The sequence below is a fragment of the Corythoichthys intestinalis genome, chromosome 3 (genome assembly GCF_030265065.1).
Source record: "Corythoichthys intestinalis isolate RoL2023-P3 chromosome 3, ASM3026506v1, whole genome shotgun sequence".
NCBI lineage: Eukaryota > Metazoa > Chordata > Actinopteri > Syngnathiformes > Syngnathidae > Corythoichthys > Corythoichthys intestinalis.
This window is the reverse complement of record NC_080397.1, coordinates 58,185,646-58,205,631: the sequence shown is the minus strand read 5'-3', so window position 1 is coordinate 58,205,631 and position 19,986 is coordinate 58,185,646. Positions and strand designations below refer to the sequence as shown.

Below are 19,986 nucleotides of genomic sequence, written 5' to 3'. Positions count from 1 at the left end.
AGATGTGTCCCCCTGTTGAAGAATGTACACGTCCAGGCCCGTCTGCAGTTCGCTAGAGAGCATTTGTATAATCTAGAAGAGGACAGGGAGAATGTGTTATGGTCAGATGAAACCAAAATAGAACTTTTTGGTAGAAACACAGGTTCTCGTGTTTGGAGGCGAAAGAATACTGAATTGCATCCGAAGAACACCATACCCACTGTGAAGCATGGGGGTGGAAACATCATGGTTAGGAGCTGTTTTTCTGCAAAGGGACCAGGACCACTGATCCGTGTAAAGAAAAGAATGAATGGGGCCATGTATCGAGAGATTTTGAGTGAAAATCTCGTTCCATCAGCAAGGGCATTTAAGATGAGACGTGGCTGGGTCTTTCAGCATGATAATGATCCCAAACACACAGCCAGGGCAACAAAGAAGTTGCTTTGTAAGAAGCATTTCTAGGCCCTGGAGTGGCCTAGCCAGTCTCCAGATCTCAACCCCATAGAAAATCTATGGAGGGAGTTGAAAGTCCGTGTTGCCCAATGACAGCTCCAAAACATCACTGCTCTAGAGGAGATCTGCATGGAGGAATGGGCCAAAATACCAGCAACAGTATGTGAAAAGTTGTGAAGAGTTACAGAAAACGTTTGGCATCTGTTATTGCCAACAAAGGGTACATAACAAAGTTTTGAGATAAACTTTTGGTATTGACCAAATACTTATTTTCCACCATGATTTCAAATAAATTCTTTAAAAATCAAACAATGTGATTTTATGTTTTTTTTTTTTTTTTCACATTCTGTCTCTCATGGTTGAGGTTTACCCATGTTGACAATTACTGGCCTCTCTGATATTTTCAAGTGGGAGAACTTGCACAATTAGTGGTTGACTAAATACTTACTTGATTTGATTTGAATAATTTTATTGTCATCATCATCGGTATCATTGGCAATCATTGACAATTACAAAATGTGATATGATTTGGCCGAAGGAACTGCCACTGTATCATCAGACATGATAATATTTTGTAAAGGTTGAAAAGTTACCTAGTGTTGCTTAAAGACTTTTCTGTTACAAACAAAACAATGTTAATAAAGTTATACGTTATTGTAAGTTGATTTATCATACTTCTTTAAATATTATAAAGACACAATATTATGCAGAGGTGTACTTATAATAAGTTTATAAATAAATAAATGATACAGTAGCGACAGAGAGTTGGGGGGGGGGGGGGGCACGAAATGTTTCCGTCTTCCTGGGGTATGTGGGGAGGGGCGTAACAGAACATAATTCTTTGGCCACTGTTTTACGGGAACTAAAAGATTCTGTAGATTTCAATCGAAGTTGTCAATCAGTTATATATAATCTAATCGAGACTCCGCCCTCGCCTTTTACAGTGGATGCACTTGGCAGTGTCTCCACTCAACGTCACTTTCGTTGATCGGCTTCTACTTTGAAGGTATAGTCATTTTTGACACTTTCACTCTTAACCTACTCTTAGTTGCTTGATTAGTCGACAAAAACCGATGAAAAACGTTTGCAGAAATGCTGTTAAGCAATTCGACCCCCCTTGCAGGCACGGCTTGTCGTCTATTCTGGTTGTGAACTTGAACTAGATTAAAATACTTCCAATTTTACCGAAGAATGTTTACTAACTGTTGAGCAGCAGGTGCCATTCGAGCACTGTGCTTTGGCTCTATGTCAACAGTTTTTTTTGCACGTTTTGAGTCTTTCTATACAGTCAGAAACATTGTTTAGCTGCTTTACTTATTTTTAATCTAATTATACCAAGGCTTTTTTTCTCTCCATTAATACATCGTGCAATGCAGTGGTGGATGGGGTACTCACATTTTTACAAAATAAAAGATACAGGTACAAAAAATACTTAAGTAAAAGTACAAGTGTCTAAGAAAAAAATACTCAAGTACAAACTACTTGCTTTATAATTTACTTTACAAGTAAAAAGTAAAAGTATTTTTTAGTGCTGCAGCTATCGATTATTTTAGCTGTCGATTAATCGATGAAATAGTTTGAGTAATGGAGTAATCAGATAAGGAACATGAAAAACTAAAATACCTAAGCTGAGCTTCAAACGGTATAAAAAAATAAACAAGGATATACTGTATGTACAACAAAAGAACAATCGGCTAACTTACGTAGCAAAAGTCCGCTAGCTTAAATGCTATAAAACGCTAACGTTATTTTGTTGTTTTTTACAACACTCTTAACAAAGGGTTCAGACACATATTGCTACAAAAACGGCTAAATATACCTATAAACTAAATAACGAATGCATTTAAAAAAAACATTAGGTCCAACAGAAACTTGGCTTATGTTTGTCTTAACATGGAGCAGCTGGATTCAGCCATTTTAAATGAGGTAGACTGGAGGACAAACAAATAAAAGTAAACACAAACACTCCCAAAATTAACCATTACTACGCCACTTTAATTAAACGAATACGCGAAGCTGCAAAATTTAATTCGAATCTTTTTTTCTAATCGAATACTCAAGTTAATCGATTAATCATTGCAGCACTAGATTAATCGATTAACTCGAGTTATTCGATTAGAAAAAAAGTTTCGAATCAACTTTTGCCGCTTCAAGTATTCGTTTGAGTGGTGTTGTAATGGTTTGTTTTGAAAGTGTTTCCATTTAGTTTTATTCATTTGAGTGAATTCACTGCCCTCTAGTGGCAACAGTGAATATGACATAACTCATCTAACATGGTTGGATCCAGCTGCTCCCCGTTAAGACCAACGCAAGGCAAGTTGTGTTCGATTATTTTAGTAGTCGATTAATCGATGAAATAGTTCGAATAATGGAGTAATCATATAAGGAACATGAAAAACTAAAATACCTAAGCTGAGCGTCAAACGGTATAAAAAGATAAACAAGGACCTACTGTATGTACAAAAAAAGAACAATTGGCAAACTTACATAGCAAAAGTCAGCTAACTTAAATGCTATAAAACGCTAATGTTTTTTGTTTTTTACAACACTCTTAACAAAGTGTTCAGACACATATTCCTACAAAAATGGCTAAATATACCTATAAACTAAATAACGAATGCATTTAAAAAACATTAGCTCAAACAAAAACTTGGCTTATGTTGGTCTTAACATGGAGCAGCTGGATTCAGCCATTTTAAATGCTTAAAAGTTGGTGGGAACAGTTTGAGCATCCTGAAAAGTTGCTAGTGTTATGTCCCTACTGTCCCTATGCAAACCTACGCCCTTGCATGTAACGCAGGCGACAATTAGAAAAGTAGTGAAGTAAAAAGTAAGAATACCTACTGTAAAATGTAGTGAAGTAAAATTAAAAAATCCACTTAATATTTGTACAAGTAAAGTACAGATACACAAAAATGCACTTAAGCACAATAACAAAGTACTTTTACCTTGTTATATTCCAACACTGGTACAATGTAATCTCACATCTACACTCATTCCATACTGAGTACTTTGACATCAATAATTGTTCAAATGAGGGTGGCACAGTGACAAGTGGGACAGACGTGCATGTTGCATTGAAGGCTAAACATTATCCAATGTGTAAAGTTATTTGAGGTTATGTGCCCTTTGATTGCCCAACTCCTATGTGATATTCTCTACTTCTCATTCAACCACAACCAAAATGGGGGAAATTAGTCTGGTGATTGACTTGAAATAGTACCATTTGACCAACACTTTGAAGTCATGCTGTTTCTTCTGTCCTGTTCTCCAGAAATGCGTGTGGCTATAATAGGAGCTGGAGTCATTGGCCTGTCCACAGCTCAGAGCATTTATGAGCAGTACCATTCCATTGTCACGCCGCTGATCATCGAGGTGTACGCCGACTATTTCACTCCGCTGACAACCAGTGATGGAGCGGCAGGCCTCTGGCAACCATATCTTAATGATAAAGGCAATCTGCAGGAGAGGTACTGTATGCACGGTATTGTATATGGCGGAAAACTCTCAGGTGACTTGAAGTTCTGCTCTGAGACCCCCAATTTGGCCAAATTTCAAAATTGACCTATATGCATGTGTGATACGTCATTGAAAAGCTTAAAATCTCAATTTTCTGGGAGGTGAGAAATTTTGAACAGGAGGGAATTTAAAATTCTTTTTTTTTTTAAACAGCAATACCCTAACTAGAGGTGGGAGCATGAGAGAGCGTAATTAAAAGCGCCACGATTTTAACGAGGTATTATCGTGAACTTACCGGTACCTCTTTTCGATCCAAAAACTCTTTATGTAGCATGTATCACCAAGTGTGAAGACACAGCTGTGAATAGCCACAGCAGAAATTTTTGGGGATTTTATGGGTGAAACATGGTCATATAACAAGGGTGTTGCAGAAAACGTCATCGAGGAGTGGTCGAGATTTTCTTTTTCATGTATTTACCTTTTTAAAAGTTTTTTTTTTCAATTCTTCTTTGTTTGGATCGATTATTTATCATCTAAAATATTGGGGAAAATGCGACGGTGACATAAAAAATACAATTAAACGATAGTTATGAGGTAGATATCTGTGACTTATTTACAGACACCATCTTTTTCATTGTGACGTAATTTGTTAAAAGTTAAAAATATGCGAGTGAATAATTTCTTAGTCGTTTTTTTTTTTTTTTTTTAACTAAATATTATACACCAAATAAGGATTCTAAGCTAAAAATGACAGACATTTCAAATAACAAATATGATTACTTACCTTCTTTTTATGGCTGGTTGCGTGACGTCTGTAAACAGGGGTTTCCAGGGTAAAACTGACAAATTAAAAATAGTTTGGGGGCTTAATACTCCATGAATCTGCTTTGGCAGCATATAGACATATTGTTCTATCTAACACAACATTTCCTTTGGCTTAAAATACAAGAGTTCATTTTAAAGAGAGGTGCAAGAGCAGAAACTGTTTTTTCAGACTTGTCTGTTTCCGCCATATAATATTTTGGACTCCCCTTTCTTTTCAAAACTTTCTTGTTTTAATCCTTCATACTTCTGACCTTCAGGGAATGGAATAAGCAGACCTTTGACTACTTAGTGAGCTGCCTCCGTTCTCCAGAGTGTGTAAAAATGGGTCTTTTTCTCCAATCAGGCTACAATCTCTGCTCAAAACCAATGCCTGTGAGTAAAGCTTTGCCCTTGACAGAAGCATTTAAGGTCATACATAATCACTCAGAAGCCAAAATTTGGTGGTTCTTTTAAATTTTATGGAATGTGAAATATACATTTAATGGTTCAATACTTGGAGCGTATCTTATGGAACCCCAAAGGGGTCCAAATTAAATATAGTTGTTTTCGGACTATAAGGCGTACCTGACTATAAGCCGCCACCCACCAAATTTGACACAAAAACTGCACTTGTTCATAGATAAGCTGCACCAGAGTATAAGCCGCAGCTGTTCTCTCTGTATTATGGGATATTTACACCAAAAGATATTAACTGGTAACACTTAATATGACAGCGGCATCATAAGACTAAATGAACCTCTATGAAGCTTTGAACCAATTGGCTGCAAAGCTTCATTGCTTCAAGGCGCTTCATTTGGCCATCACTGCTCCCTTGGAGGAGACAGTCAACCTCTGCTGCCACCTACTGTCAACACTGTTATCGTCCAACATGCCTCCTAGCATGTATTGCAGCGCTACAGATGTAAATAACAATCACAATTTACGTTCTGTGCTATTTTTTTCTTCAGTTACTGTTACAGTTGTTTAATTAATCACTTGTTATGGCAGTGTTTTTCAATCTTTTCTGAGTCACGGCACGTTTTTACATAGGAAAAAATGCCGCGGCACACCACACACCAAAAATATTCCAACATTACTTCCTGTACAGTATATTTAGTTATCCAATAATATCTCAATATTTATTCTAACTCAGTGTGACTTGAGCCTGTTTAGATGAACACAAAGCCAATGTCCTGGCTGGAATTGAAGAAGGACGCACACGAAGCTCTTCTTCAACAGCTCTTTGGCTCTCTGTTTTTTATTTTTTGGGCTGCCAAAAACAACACTGATGCTGAAAAAGTTTTGTTTGTTGTTGTTAATAACACCAACTGACACTTTGCTTGCTACCGAGCAGGGCTGTTTACAGACTTGCAGGGGTCCTGGGACAAGAGACCATTATGAGATGGACAGTTAAATTTAACAGACTGTAATGTGATTTGATACATATACAATATAAACAAACAATTTCCATCTATTGTCCCATGTTGGCTACAATACAATACTACTGAGAGTGCTATGCCTGCCTGCTAAGCAACAAAACAGTATAACTAAACATTCTGTGCCTGCCCCCTCCCCATCCCTGGGGTTATCAAGCCGTCAAACAGTGATGCGTCTAGATTTTTTGACAACAAAGTCATTTATAACATCAATAAAATCCAGTTTTTGAGCAAGCTCACACTCAATGGAGAGAATGGCTAGGTTGTTAAGCTTGCCCTGTGATATGGTGGAGCGTAGGTAGTTATTATTTTCATTTTACTGAAGGTTCGCTCTCCTCCAGCGAAGGTCACTGGCAAAGACAAGAAAATGCGTAGCAGTGGCTCCTCTGCTGTTCCACTGCTGCTCGTTTGTGCTGTTTCAGCGATGGATTCGTATTAGCGTTTGCTATTATAAACAATGGGTTGTAAACCCAAGATAAATCCAGCGGCCGGACCAGAGTCTGTTCAGCCTCGCGCACCTGCTCCCCACCGACTAACGAAAAAACCCTGATCTCCCATCACCTTCTCTCGCCTCGGCTCAACGCGAGCAGCATGTCTTGTCATACCGCAGCTCAAGAGGCTACAAGCGGCAGGTGACACACTCAAATCAGGCTTTGGCACAGTCATGTAGAGCTGAAACGAATACTCGAGCAACTCGAGTAACTCAAGTTTAAAAACTGATCAGAGTCATTTCATTCACCTCGAGTAATCGTTTATTTTGACAGCTCTAAGCATCACATTTTACTCGGACTACTTTTAATGCGGGACAACGCGCTGATGTCACGTGCGTAGAGGAAGAAAAAAAAAAAAACTTACTGCAGCCGAGAGCCGCTACAAACGACGCCGACGTTGCTAAATACTAGCCCGCACGATGCTACGTTGGTAGCAGGTAGCGTCAGATGAGTCTCATAGAGATCACATGTATGTTGAACTAGATGTGAAATGACAGACTCGGCCGCTTCTGGGCAGCGTTGGTAAACAGCCGCCATCTTAAAGCAGTAGAGCGCTGAGCGCTGATAAAGAGCGCTAAGCGCTAATAAATAAGATTAACGTTACTGTCACTAGATCAAGTAACGTTAGCCCTGCGGAGGGCTAGGTTTCTATTAATTATGACCAGTGTTGTTAATTTTACTTTAAAAAAGTAATTAATTACAGTTACAAATTACTTCTCCCCAAAAGTAATTGCGTTAGTAACTCAGTTACCTGCATGTAAGAGTAATTAGTTACTTGGCAAAGTAACTAGTGATAATTTTCTCCCCCCCCCCCCCAAAAAAAAAAAAAAAAAAAAAAACAGGTCACGCAATTTGAAGTTTAAAGGGCTTGGGGGACAATTGGCCCTAGCCCAATTCTTTACCCTCCACTTAACTAGACACAAGGTTATTGCAATGACTAGATAGTAACCTTTGCTATGTGTGGAAGTCATTTAAAGTTGTGAATCAACCGTTAAAGTTGTTAAAATTGCTCTCGATATTGCATTAGTTCCCTTTTGTCTACTTTAAACACGTGTAAGTTTTAAAACTGTTTCATCATTGAAAGATAGATTTAAGTCAAGATTTTGACGATTTAGGAGCATTTTAGATTAAAAAAAAAACAAACAAAAAAACGTTAGGTTCGCTAGGAAGGATCTCTACATCAGAGCCTTCCTGAGAGGTCTACTGCTTTAAGATGGCGGCTGTTTACTAACGCATGTAGTCCTTAAGACATGTTGCCAATGCAGCTGTGTGGTCATTTGCATGTAGTTATATTATATGATATCTACCGTGTCATGTGGGCGTAGTTTGTCGGCTATGGCTACAGTCATGTATTATTGGAGCCACCTAGCATCGTGGTTGCAACGGCGTCTTCCCCACTCCTGCTCTGCTCTCTCGTCTCCATGAGTCCGTTTCTCTCAGACTTTTTTATTCAACCAACTTAGTAACGCATAGTAACGCACGCCTTTCCCGCCTCAGTAACGGTAACGGCGTTGCCAAGATGAGAAAAGTAATTAATTAGATTACTCATTACTGAAAAAAATAACGCCGTTAGTAACGCCGTTATATTCTAAGGCCGTCATTAACAACACTGGTTATGACCACTGTCGATGCGTAGCTAACGTGTCTTACATACAGGCTTTAACATAACATGGCGTTGTGGAGTGAAGTGGGTGTAAAATAAAAACTCAATAATGCTAACTATCAATTTTAGCTCAGTAGTCATTGCTGGATAAAACACCAAGTAGCACTGGTCCCTAATGTGCTCCAATACAGCCTGTATTATACATTTATTTTGAACACTGCAAAAATTCAAAATCCTATCAGGACTTACAGTTTAGACTAACTTAAAATATTAACTAGAACTTAAAAATGGCTTGACACAAATAGAAATTCAATTGAAACACGTGGGAAAAAAATCCTAACTTTTAAGTGATGTGTGTTATCAAGCGTAACAACATTTTTAGGTATATATATATATATATATATATATATATCTTTTTTTTTTTAATACGATCTAAAGGTTTTTTGAGTGAAAGCAGTGAATTAGTCTTTTTTTATTCTAGTTACATCTGAGATGGAATTGTTGGCTGTTTTTAACAATATACATCGAAAATAAAGACATTGATTGACTGAAAATGGTTCAAGATTAGATGAAATGTTTTTGTTTTCTCATGTGTATTTATAATTGCTGTTCACCTAAAAATATATTTGTTTTATCCGCTTACTCGGTTAATCGATAGAATTTTCAGTCGATTACTCGATTACTAAAATATTCGATAGCCGCAGCCCTACAGTGATCGCGAATGTAAACGTTCAGTGTTATCACAACAAGGTTGTCTCAAAGGGCTTTGCAGAGGCAATATGATACACAGTCAAAAACAGTAGATGGATTAAATAAAGTTCTAGTCCATGTCCTGGGCATCCCTCATCCTTAGACCCTCCATATCGGCAAGGAAAAACTCCAAATACTCTGTGGAAAAAATGAGAAATGTTGGGGAGAACCACAGTCAGGAGAGATCCACTCCCAGGACGGATAGGCAGGATGCACCAGGACTGCTAATGGGAATTAGCAGACGGAGTTACAGTTTATAGAAATGCAATAGTGAGGGAATAAGAGGAGGTCCATCTAGCCAGATGAGACGGGGTTTGGGCAACAAGGACGTCCATCCAGCCAGGGGTCCGGATAGTCAGGAGGCTGTGGCTGAAAAATAGCCCCACCAGGTGACTAGTGATGAAGAGACTAGTCAACTAGATATTAAAATTAGAAAAAAGAAATATAGTAAGACAAGTGGTAGGGAGAGTGAGAAAAAGGAGATAGGACTCCGTGGCTGTACTTCCCCCAGCATTATAGCTTCTCGTGCAGCTTAGACTGAGCTGTGAGTCTAGTCCGATTGTAACTAGCCTGACCATAAGCTTTGTCGAATAGGAACGTTTTTAGTCTAATCTTAAATGTAAAGACTGTGTCAGCTTCTTTAATACTAGCTGGAAGCTGATTCCATTGGACAGGAGCTTGGTAGCTAAAGGCTCTAGCGTCTATTGTACTTTTAGAAACCCTGGGACCTACCAGTAGACCTGCATTCTGAGAACGGAGTGTTCTGTTGGGGCAGTATGGAACCAGCGCATCGGTGAGATAAGATGGCCCCAAACCATTTATGGTCTTAAATGTAAGAAGGAGGATTTTAAATTTAATTCTAAACTCGACTGGAAGCCAGTGAAGGGGCTGGAGCACAGGGGCGATGTGCTCTCTTCTATTAGTTCCTGTTAAAATTCTTGCTTCTGCGTTCTGGACTAGCTGAAGACCTTTTAGAGAACGTTTAGGACAAGCTGCAAGTAGAGAGTTACAGTAATCCAATCTAGATGTAACAAACGCCTGAATTAAGTTTTCTGCATCGTTTTTAGACAAAATATTTCTAGTTTTGGCTTTGTTGCTTGATAAATTAAGGGTCATTGAGTGGCCCCTATGGTCCTGAGGCCCGGGACAACATAACCGGTTGTACCACCCCACTGTCAACCAGGCTTGCGAGTCACATTGAATAAGGCGCAATTGGAACGGAAAAGTCAACTGTTGACAGAGGAGGCTTTAATATGGCCCAAAAACAAATTAGCAATTTTTCTTTACAAGAACAATGAAATTTTCTGAAATCCAAGGTCGAAAATGAAGATGATTGTCCTTTGGCGTGTCTTCAAATACAGTTCATAAGACATGCTTGCGTTGTAACTAGGGTTGTTCCAATCAGGTTTTTTTGGTCCTGATCCGATCCTGATCGTTTTAGTTTGAGTATCTGCCAATCCTGATATTTCCTGATCCGATTGCTTTTTTTTTTTTTTTGCTCCCGATTCAATTCCAATCATTCCCGATAATTTTCCCGATCATATACATTTTGGCAATGCATTAAGAAAAAAATGAATAAAACTCAGACAAATATAGACATTCAACATACAGTACATAGGTACTGTATTGGTTTATTATGACAATAAATCCTCAAGATGGCATTTACATTATTAACATTCTTTCTGTGAGAGGGATCCACGGATAGAAAGACTTGTAATTCTTAAAGGATAAATGTCACTTTGTATATTGTGACTAAATATTGCCATCCAGTGTATTTGTTGAGCTTTCAGTAAATGATACTGTAGCCATTTAACTGTTCTGCCCAAATGCATCATGGGAAGTGCAACCATGACTGTGCGTAGTGTCACCAATCGATATATCTTCTCTGCGTTGGGAAATAACATAGGGTGTTAAGAAAAAGATCGATTACTACCTTTCTTCCCCACGTTGCTTCCCACGATATTTCTAATTATTGAGAGAGGGATTGTAAGGCTTTAGCCAATTAAAAAAAGGCTCCAAAGACTGCCAAAATCCACTCTACTCATTTCATGCTGCCTTTTAACTCTATATATAGGTAAAACAGTGCCATTATAAATTGAACGCGACAATGCTTGAGTGGGTCGTGCAGCGCATGCGTTAATTGCGTTAAATATTTTAACGTGATTAATATTTTGAAAATTATTTACCGCCGTTAACGCGATAAATTTGATAGCCCTACTTTAAGCCAAAACTAAAGACTCTGGATGAGTGTAAGATATTTTGTTAGTAACATTAAATACAATTAGAAAACGATTTAATTAAAAAATATATACAGTATATATTAAAAAAAAGGTTTGTCCGATATTTTTTTGCCGATTCCGATACTTTGAAAATGACTTCGGGACATCTTTAGTTGTAACCATATTATCTTTTGTTGGTACTGTTGAGCTGCCGCCGTGCAGAGCGGTTTTGGATATTCCTTTGCAATTTATTTTAGTTTTATGAAATTATTGTAGGGGCGTTAAACTGAGGCTTATTGGCCCTTTTAGTTTTCAAATGTTTTGGTGTGTCATTGCGCAGTCTAGCTGCATAGATTTGCATTATAATACACGGGCGCTTTTATTTCCAATATAAAAACTACAACACACACTGTGGAACGAAATGGAACACTGTCTTTGTAGCAGCCTAGTAGTAGTACCTAAACTATCCAGCATGCATGTTGTCAAGTTCAAAAATAGACCCTTAGGTAGACATTTGTAAAATTACCCAAAAATAAGGAGAGAAGACACTCAGTTTTCTTGGCCAAGGAGAACAAAAGAGGGACAAGACAGAGGAATGCTAGATTACGCTGTATAGTCACCAAAATTGATCTAAGGAAAAACCCTCCTTGCTATTTTTATTTAGGGGTTTGTCCTAACACAGAAGGGTGCCGCCCTGAGGGAGGGGGGGAGTAAGCTGGAGACACCCATGTGATTTTGGTTGGCTATGTGTGAGTATGTAGGTGGAACTAACCAAGTACACGTGTGTAAGCAAAGTCACATGTAAAAAACGGTCAAAATGACCCAGACACTTCAGTTATGCAACGCTGCGGCCATGGAAGATGTCCTCGAATGGAAAATTGTCCTCGAAGGTCTAGACGAAAGTCCATACGCCAGGTGCTGAAGATGTCTCGGAAGGTCTAGTTACGCAATGATGCGGCCATGAAGCAAGGCAGCTGTCATCCTGACCCTCTTTACTCTTTGTAACACTTAAACATTATACTACAACCTAGTATAGCAAGCAATAATCATTTACTGGTTATATCAATAAGAGAAAACTATGGCAATATGTATTATTTATGGCAGGGGTTTTCAACCCAGTCCTCAAGGCACACTGTGGGTCCTGGTTTTTGTTCCAGCCGATCCAGCAGAGACAGTTGAACCAATGAGGCTTCTGCTAAAACAAGCCACACCTGACTGCAATCAACTGATTGCACTTGTAAAACACCAGATTGGGGAAAAAGTGTTGTCATCTTGTTTGGTAAGAATGAAATCCTGCACCCACAGTGTGCCTTAGTGGAATAGGTTGGGAACCCCTGATTTATGGTATATATGAGCACAAGCAAATATTCAATCAATCAAGCAAATATTTAAAGTATTTAATCAATCAACCCTCGATAATTACCTCAACACATGTATACTGTCATTGTGCACGCCTTGTAATGAGAAAATGTGCAAGCGTGACAAATTTGGACACAAACGGCTGTTTTTGGATGGGAAAAACGAAAAAAGATCCTCAGCACCCCCTGCTGTGAGCGACTTCCAGCGCCCCTTGAACCCTCACCCACTTTTTGCATTTGTGTGCAGGACCCAACATTTAAAGACATAGTTCTGGGCTTCAGACGCCTCACTGAGCGAGAGCTGGAGATGTTTCCCGGCTACAGGTAGACTCACGATAGTTACTATAAAACACTGAGGCAGCAATTCTTTGTCCAAGAAGATTTGACTTGTTCCAAAGGCTGTGAACAATTTCAGAATTAGAGCATCGTTTCTCTGGAATATTCTGTAAACTTCTAAAATGCCCTGTGCCTTCTCTTTAAGTTATGGATGGTTCAACACTGCTCTCATGTTGGAAGGTAAAACGTACCTACCGTGGCTGATGGACTGGTGAGTTCTGTCACAGCTCTTTATGGACAAAGGTTAATACTCAGTAGTCTGCTGCATTTTTGTCCTTATCTTGGTTTAGTGCCAGAATTTGTCAGCAACATTTCTATGAATTGTTTTGTAAAACTCATGTGAAGTGAAGAAGACAAAGGTCATTTTAAGTCTTTGCATGTAGCAGGTTGTAATTTGGTCATCTATTAAACCATGAGCAAATAACATTGAATACAGTATTCCATATTATCTGAACTTTGATTCCATGTATTTTTCGAATGGGTTACATGAACGGAATTATCGGAAAGTCAAGCTCAATTGTAAACTGTCGATTAGAGTCTTCCATAGCTTATCATGTTAGAAAGCAGATAAAACTCCTTTATGACCATATTAAATGACTGTTTTTCTTCTTATTGAGTTTGACCATCATATGCTAGTATACAAGTATTGTATAGTAGTAAACAGTGCTTTAGATAATGTATACAGCAGTTAGGGGTGCAACGGTTCAGTTAGCCCACGGTTCGGTTTGAACCTCGATTTTGGGATCACGGTTTCGGTTCGGTTTCGGTTTGCGTTTTGCTTTTTTTTTTTTTTTTTTTTTTTTTTTTTTAACTGCCTTTATTTTGCTTTTAAAAAAATGAAATAAACACTTAAAATGTAAACATTTTTGACTGTTATAATGCCTCTTAGCTCTTTGGCAAGTGTAGTGACTGACTACTGAAATACACACACAGTAGTAAAAAAGTTACTTGGCAAAGTAACTGGTGATACCTTTCTTTTTTTTTTCATTTAAAAAAAAAACAAAAAAACATAGTAACCTTTGCTATGTTTGGAGGTCATTTAATGTTGTGAATCAACCGATAAAGTTGATAAAATTGCTCCCGTTTTTGCCTTAGTTCCCTTCCGTCTACTTTCGACATGTGAAAATTTCATAACTGTTTCATCCTTTTAAGATAGACTCAAGTCAAGATTTTGCCGATTTAGGAGTATTTTGGATAAAAAGTTGCTTAGGTTCGCTCGGAAGGTTTACTACAACAGAGCCTTTCTGAGAAGTATACTGCTCTAAAATGGCGGCTGTTTACTAACGCTACCGAGTGTCATTTCGCTTGTAGTTCTATTGGCATGAGATATCTAGGCGTAGATTGTATGATGTCGGCCACGGTCAGGAAATTGGAGCCACCTAGCCTAGCATCGCGTTTGCTACAGCGTCTCAACAAACACTCTTCCCTCTCCGTGTCTGACTTTTCTCGTGTCATTCAAGTATTAACGAACATTGGCTCCTTGCAGAAACGGTGACCAAATCCGAACGGATGAAAAAAAACAAAAACGCAATGCACGAAAAACGTGCAGATTTTGAACGTAACGGACGGCGTACACATTTAAAAATCAGTGCTCACGTGTACAAATTACAACGAGACCGTACAACTTGACAGGTATGAATTATAATGGACCGTCACAGTTAGGTAGTAGCACTCTGTAACACGGGACGTCCAACTATCAGCGGTCAGGGCGAAACTGTGCTTTCGTGAAATCATCTTCAATGGATTTGCGTGCCATTTCTTAAATGTCGGGGATTATGTTGTGGACGAAATATTTCGCGAGGGAACAATATAACGCGGGTCAAGCGTTGCAATTAAATAAACGAAGCCCGCATCTTCAACCACGGAATATGGTTGCATGTCTTTTGCAATGCAAATCCCCACTGCATGGGTTATTTTCTTGTGTTTTTCTGACCTGATATTGTTAGGCTTTTGGAACGCCTCTTCTATAGAGCCTACCCACCGACGTCATAAAACCACATGCTCGCTGTATGGTTCCGCCCACTTGTCCGTCATTTTGACTCTGTATTAGCATTGTTTTCAATTGATGGCGGAATTTAAAATGCATTTCATGGAAGACCCGGTGCTTTCTGATGCCGCAAACTCACTGGATCTGTTGCATAAAAGGCGTTATGTGGAAAAGCTTCGTTCTATACAGTCGCCAGATCCATATTTGATGCCTAAATCGATGATTTTTGACCAGCTGCCTTCGCCGTCTCTGCCTGACCCTGATATTTACAACTATCTTGTCCACACAAAATCAGCCTATTCTCACGAAAGTTTGAAAAACTTTAAGAGCTTGGAGGCTTATAAATGCTACGTTGCTGGTTGGGTGAAACAGGTCCTCGTACACGAAAATTCGGCAGGAATCTTGTGCTCGGAAGGTGAGTTACGAAATTTTCAATTCAAAATCTTTTGTTCTTGCTAACATCCACTGTCAAGTCTAATGTATTTCATGTCATTTGTCAATGGAGGTAGGGCTTTTAATGTTTATATGGTTTAGCGATAGCACTCTCACGACATACATACGTGTATGTTGTCGGCGATTAGCCTAGCAATGATCTTAATTGTGGTTATTTGTCAGCCCTGGAGACGAGGCCAGTTTCTTTCACTTGGTACCAGCTAAATATTATTCAAAAAATAACGATGGTGGAAGAAAGGGAAGTCACAAACATCTTGAATTTGAAACTATGTCGTACTACGTCGTATGTTGTCGGCGATTAGCCTCGCAATGATCTTAATTGTGGTTATTTGTCAGCTCCGTAGACGAGGCCAGTTTCTTTCACTTGGTACCAGCTAAATATTATTCAAAAAATAACGATGGTGGAAGAAAGGGAAGTCACAAACATCTTGAATTTGAAACTATGTCGTACTACGTCGTATGTTGTCGGCGATTAGCCTCGCAATGATCTTAATTGTGGTTATTTGTCAGCTCCGTAGACGAGGCCAGTTTCTTTCACTTGGTACCAGCTAAATATTATTCAAAAAATAAAGATGGTGGAAGAAAGGGAAGTCACAAACATCTTGAATTTGAAACTATGTCGTACTACGTCGTGTGTTGTCGGCGATTAGCCTCGCAATGATCTTAATTGTGGTTATTTGTCAGCCCCAAACCCCCTAAGTATATCTTAAATGCATCTTACCGGATATAAAATGACTACTACATAGTCTGTGGTGATTTTTTGGTGCCCAGTTTTCACGTCGAATTGCAGCCGTCCATTTCGCTCTCCTCTTTGGATCCCTCGGAATACGGTAAAACTTCAAGTCTCTCCTTCCATCTTCTTTGTTAGTGAAACCAACAGCCACACACGCCTTCACCATTTTGATTATTAATGTTAAGGAGCAGAAAAACACGCCGTAAATAGGAGAAATGTACGTAGCCGTAACAGGTTGACACTATGTTTTGACGGACAAGTGGGCGGTACCATTCAGGAGAGCGGAGCTGTGACGTCACGTGGGTAGGGTCTATAGACCCGTGTGTTTTCACTGGTGTCATATTCGGGGTTGTCCTGCTCTAAGAAAACGATGTCTGTGGGTGATGCCGGCTGAAGTGCTGACTGCTGAGTCACGTTAGAAGTCTTGCCGTTAGCATAGGGAACAAGCGCATACCTGTTAAGTTGTAGAAATTGCAAATAGGGCGATTTCTGTTTGCCAACACCGATGACGCGCGCGCGCGCGACAACCGCTAAGACAAAATGCAACCATTTTTTTTTTCACGTTCATTTTGGTCACAACACTTGTGTAAAAATTAACTACACTGTCAAAGAACCTCTTTTTGGTGGCATCAGAGATAGTCTTCAACTTGCTCCATGTATTGTCTGGCATCATGTGATACTGCTATGTTGCCTGTGTCATGCCAGTTCTCCTTGTTCCTGTAATCAACATCTAGGATATCCTCAGCTTTCCTGATCACATCCATTTGCACAAATTTGGACATCAGCTTCCTCAGCAGCCTCTTCATCTCATCAACCATCACTCCAATTAGGGTTTCGTCAGACTAATTTAGCAAGATTAAAAACATTAATTGCATCATTTAGAAAATTCATCATATTTGTTTTTAAAAGTATCTTTGTCATGGCAGTTTTTTAATTGAATTGTAACCTAGAATTGAAACTTTATATTTTTTGTTTCAGCACAGTAATAATGATATAATGTAATAAAGTGTATAGTATACACTTTAGCTTTAGCATAATAGCGAATCTAAATGATTAAACTTCAAGTAAGTAACGATACGCTTTCTCACTTAAATTCATATATTGTGGGGGTAGGACCGCAGTGGTTTAATATTCCATGATGTTTGATCCACGAAAACACAGAGTAAAGCAGCGACTTCTTCCTCGTCATCGTTCTCCCATCATTAGCTCTAATGCTATTAGCATTAGGCTAGCTAGCTATCGCTGGCAGGTAAGACTTAAGGCAATTACGTTGACGAACGTCGTTTTTCCCGAATACTGGAGGCCGACCAGGGTCAGCTCCATCTCTTCCTTCCAAAATAAAGTCTTGAACCAGTCTAAAAGCCGGTTTATTAGTGCCAGTATCTTGGGAAGTTGGTGGTGCTTCGCCTCTTCCCTCCCTGTCAGATGTATGGGTTGGGCTTTTCCAGCTCTGAAGGGGAGGGAGGGCAGGGAAGTCGGAGACGGCCAGGCTATTCGTTGTTGGTCACATTCCGAATCGGGCCGAATGGTATCGTTACAAAACGGTGACAAACAAAAACGTAAAAAATAAAAAAATTGACATTTTTGGAAAATCGGGAGATTTGGCTTTCTAATCGTGAGGCGTGAGCATTGGGGTCAAAATCGGGAGTCTCCCGACCAAATCGTGAAACTTAACAGGTCTGCAAGCGCTGAGCAATGCTTGCAAATTGTTTTATGTTTTTTTCAACATTTTCTCTCCGTCTGCATTGTAGTCCACGGGGAAACCGAAAGGTTGCCACACCGCAGATTTGCAAAACCAAAAAGGCACGGTTCATAAAGGCGTATTGAACCGAACAGGGCGAAGCGTTCGGTTCGGTTTTGAACCGCGAACCGTTGCACTGCTAACAGCAGTCCAGCTGAAACAATTTGCATAGCAGAAATGAAAGCATCTTTTTAATTAGCATGTGTTTTAGTATTAATAATACGTTTGGTGTCCTCCTCAGGTTGGCCAAACGGGGTGTGAAATTTTACCAAAGAAAAATTAGCTCCTTTACAGAGGTTGGCTTATTGAGTAGTCTTGCACACACATTAACAGCCCCCATTTGTTTATATGCTGGCCACATTTTTAAATTGACGTAATTGTATGTACAGTACATCTGTACAAATATTGTTTGGAAATTACAGACAACAGAAAGTGTCACAAGACTGTGAAATGTTAAAAGATGTTATTCTTCTAAGCAAGGGCGAAGGTTTGCATATAAGGACAGTAGGGACATAACACTCGGAACTTTTCAGGATGCTCAAATTTTCCCCTACCAACTTTTAAGCAACCTTATTTGTATTATAGAGTGAGGCAAATAAGTATTTAGTCAACCACTAATTGTGCAAGTTCTCCCACTTGAAAATATTCAAGAGGCCTGTAATTGCCAACATGGGTAAACCTCAACCATGAGAGACAGAATGTGGAAAAAAAAACAGAAAATCGCATTGTTTGATTTTTAAAGAATTTATTTGCAAATCATGATGGAAAATACGTATTTGGTCATTACCAAAAGTTCATCTCAATACTTTGTTATGTACCCTTTGTTGGCAATAACAGAGGCCAAACGTTTTCTGTAACTCTTCACAAGCTTTTCACACACTGTTGTTGGTATTTTGGCCCATTCCTCCATGCAGATCTCCTCTAGAGCAGTGATGTTTTGGGGCTGTCATTGGGCAACATGGACTTTCAACTCCCTCCACAGATTTTCTATGGCAATGGTGTCCAAGCTTTTTGCAAAGGGGGCCAGATTTGGTGTGGTAAAAATGTGGGGGGCCGACCTTGGCTGACGTGCTCTACGTAGAACAATATATTTTAGCAAGCCATTCCGTGTGTCACATTTGCATTATTTTTTTTAATTAATAATTTCAACAATTTCGCAACTAGCCTTTGTGTCGTTCTCTTTCGACTCTCGGGCTCTTGCAAAATACTGCTGCTGTAAAATTAAACTACCGGTAGCTTCAAGTTGCTTTAATTTCTTGCTGTGTATCTTCCCTGTAATCTTGTCGTACATGTCAGCGTGTCTTGTTTGGTAATATCGCCTCACATTGAACTCTTTAAAACAGCGACTGTCTCTTTGCAAATGAGGCAGACACAGTTGTTGCGTATTTTAGTAAAGAAATAGTCCAATTTCTACCAATCCTTGAATCATCGGCCGTCGCGGTCAACTTTTTTTGTTGATTGTCGCCATTTTAGATTTTAAATTAGGAGTAAAGGGTCACACGGGGTAATGTTGCTTTGATAGATGCTGCCTTTTAGTGGGTAAATGAGGAGCAGCAGTTAGTGTGTAACTACTTCATATGCTGGTAGCAGTAGTGCTGACCAATTTATTAAGTGTATGTGCGGGCCAGACGTTATTGATTTTATGACAGAGGCTGGGGGCCGGATAAAATTTGACCAAGGGCCGCATTTGGCCCCCGGGCCGGACTTTGGACATGTCTGTTCTATGGGGTTTAGATCTGGAGACTGGCTAGGCCACTCCAGGACCTTAAAATGCTTCTTACGAAGCCACTCCTTTGTTGCCCTGGCTGTGTGTTTGGGATCATTGTCAAGCTGAAAGACCCAGCCACTTCTCATCTTCAATGCCCTTGCTGATGGAAGGAGATTTTCATTTAAAATCTCTCGATACATGGCCCCATTCATTCTTTCCTTCACACAGATCAGTTGTCCTAGTCCCTTTGCAGAAAACCAGCCCCAAATCATGATGTTTCCACCTCCATGCTTCACAGTGGGTATGGTGCAATTCAGTATTCTTTTTCCTCCAAACACGAGAACCTGTGTTTCTACCAAAAAGTTCTATTTTGGTTTCATCTGACCATAACATATTTTATATGTATAATTACTTGACGGTTTACAGCAACACCTGGAAAATAAAATGGTTTTGTCATTTATTTTGAAATATCAATA

At 39.3% G+C, this 19,986-nt stretch overlaps 1 protein-coding gene across 1 annotated transcript in view; it reads left to right on the top strand.

Moving 5' to 3' along the window:
- The first annotated feature begins 1,284 nt into the window (after nt 1-1,284).
- Nucleotides 1,285-19,986, top strand: part of LOC130913610 (D-amino-acid oxidase-like) — a 41,971-nt gene continuing 23,269 nt past the window's right edge. Inside the window, exons 1-6 of the mRNA XM_057832357.1 lie at nt 1,285-1,438; nt 3,707-3,902; nt 4,974-5,088; nt 12,800-12,876; nt 13,034-13,099; nt 18,044-18,098. Coding sequence (XP_057688340.1) covers nt 3,709-3,902; nt 4,974-5,088; nt 12,800-12,876; nt 13,034-13,099; nt 18,044-18,098 — 507 coding nt within the window. The 5' untranslated portion in view covers nt 1,285-1,438; nt 3,707-3,708. The remainder of the gene's footprint in view (nt 1,439-3,706; nt 3,903-4,973; nt 5,089-12,799; nt 12,877-13,033; nt 13,100-18,043; nt 18,099-19,986) is intronic.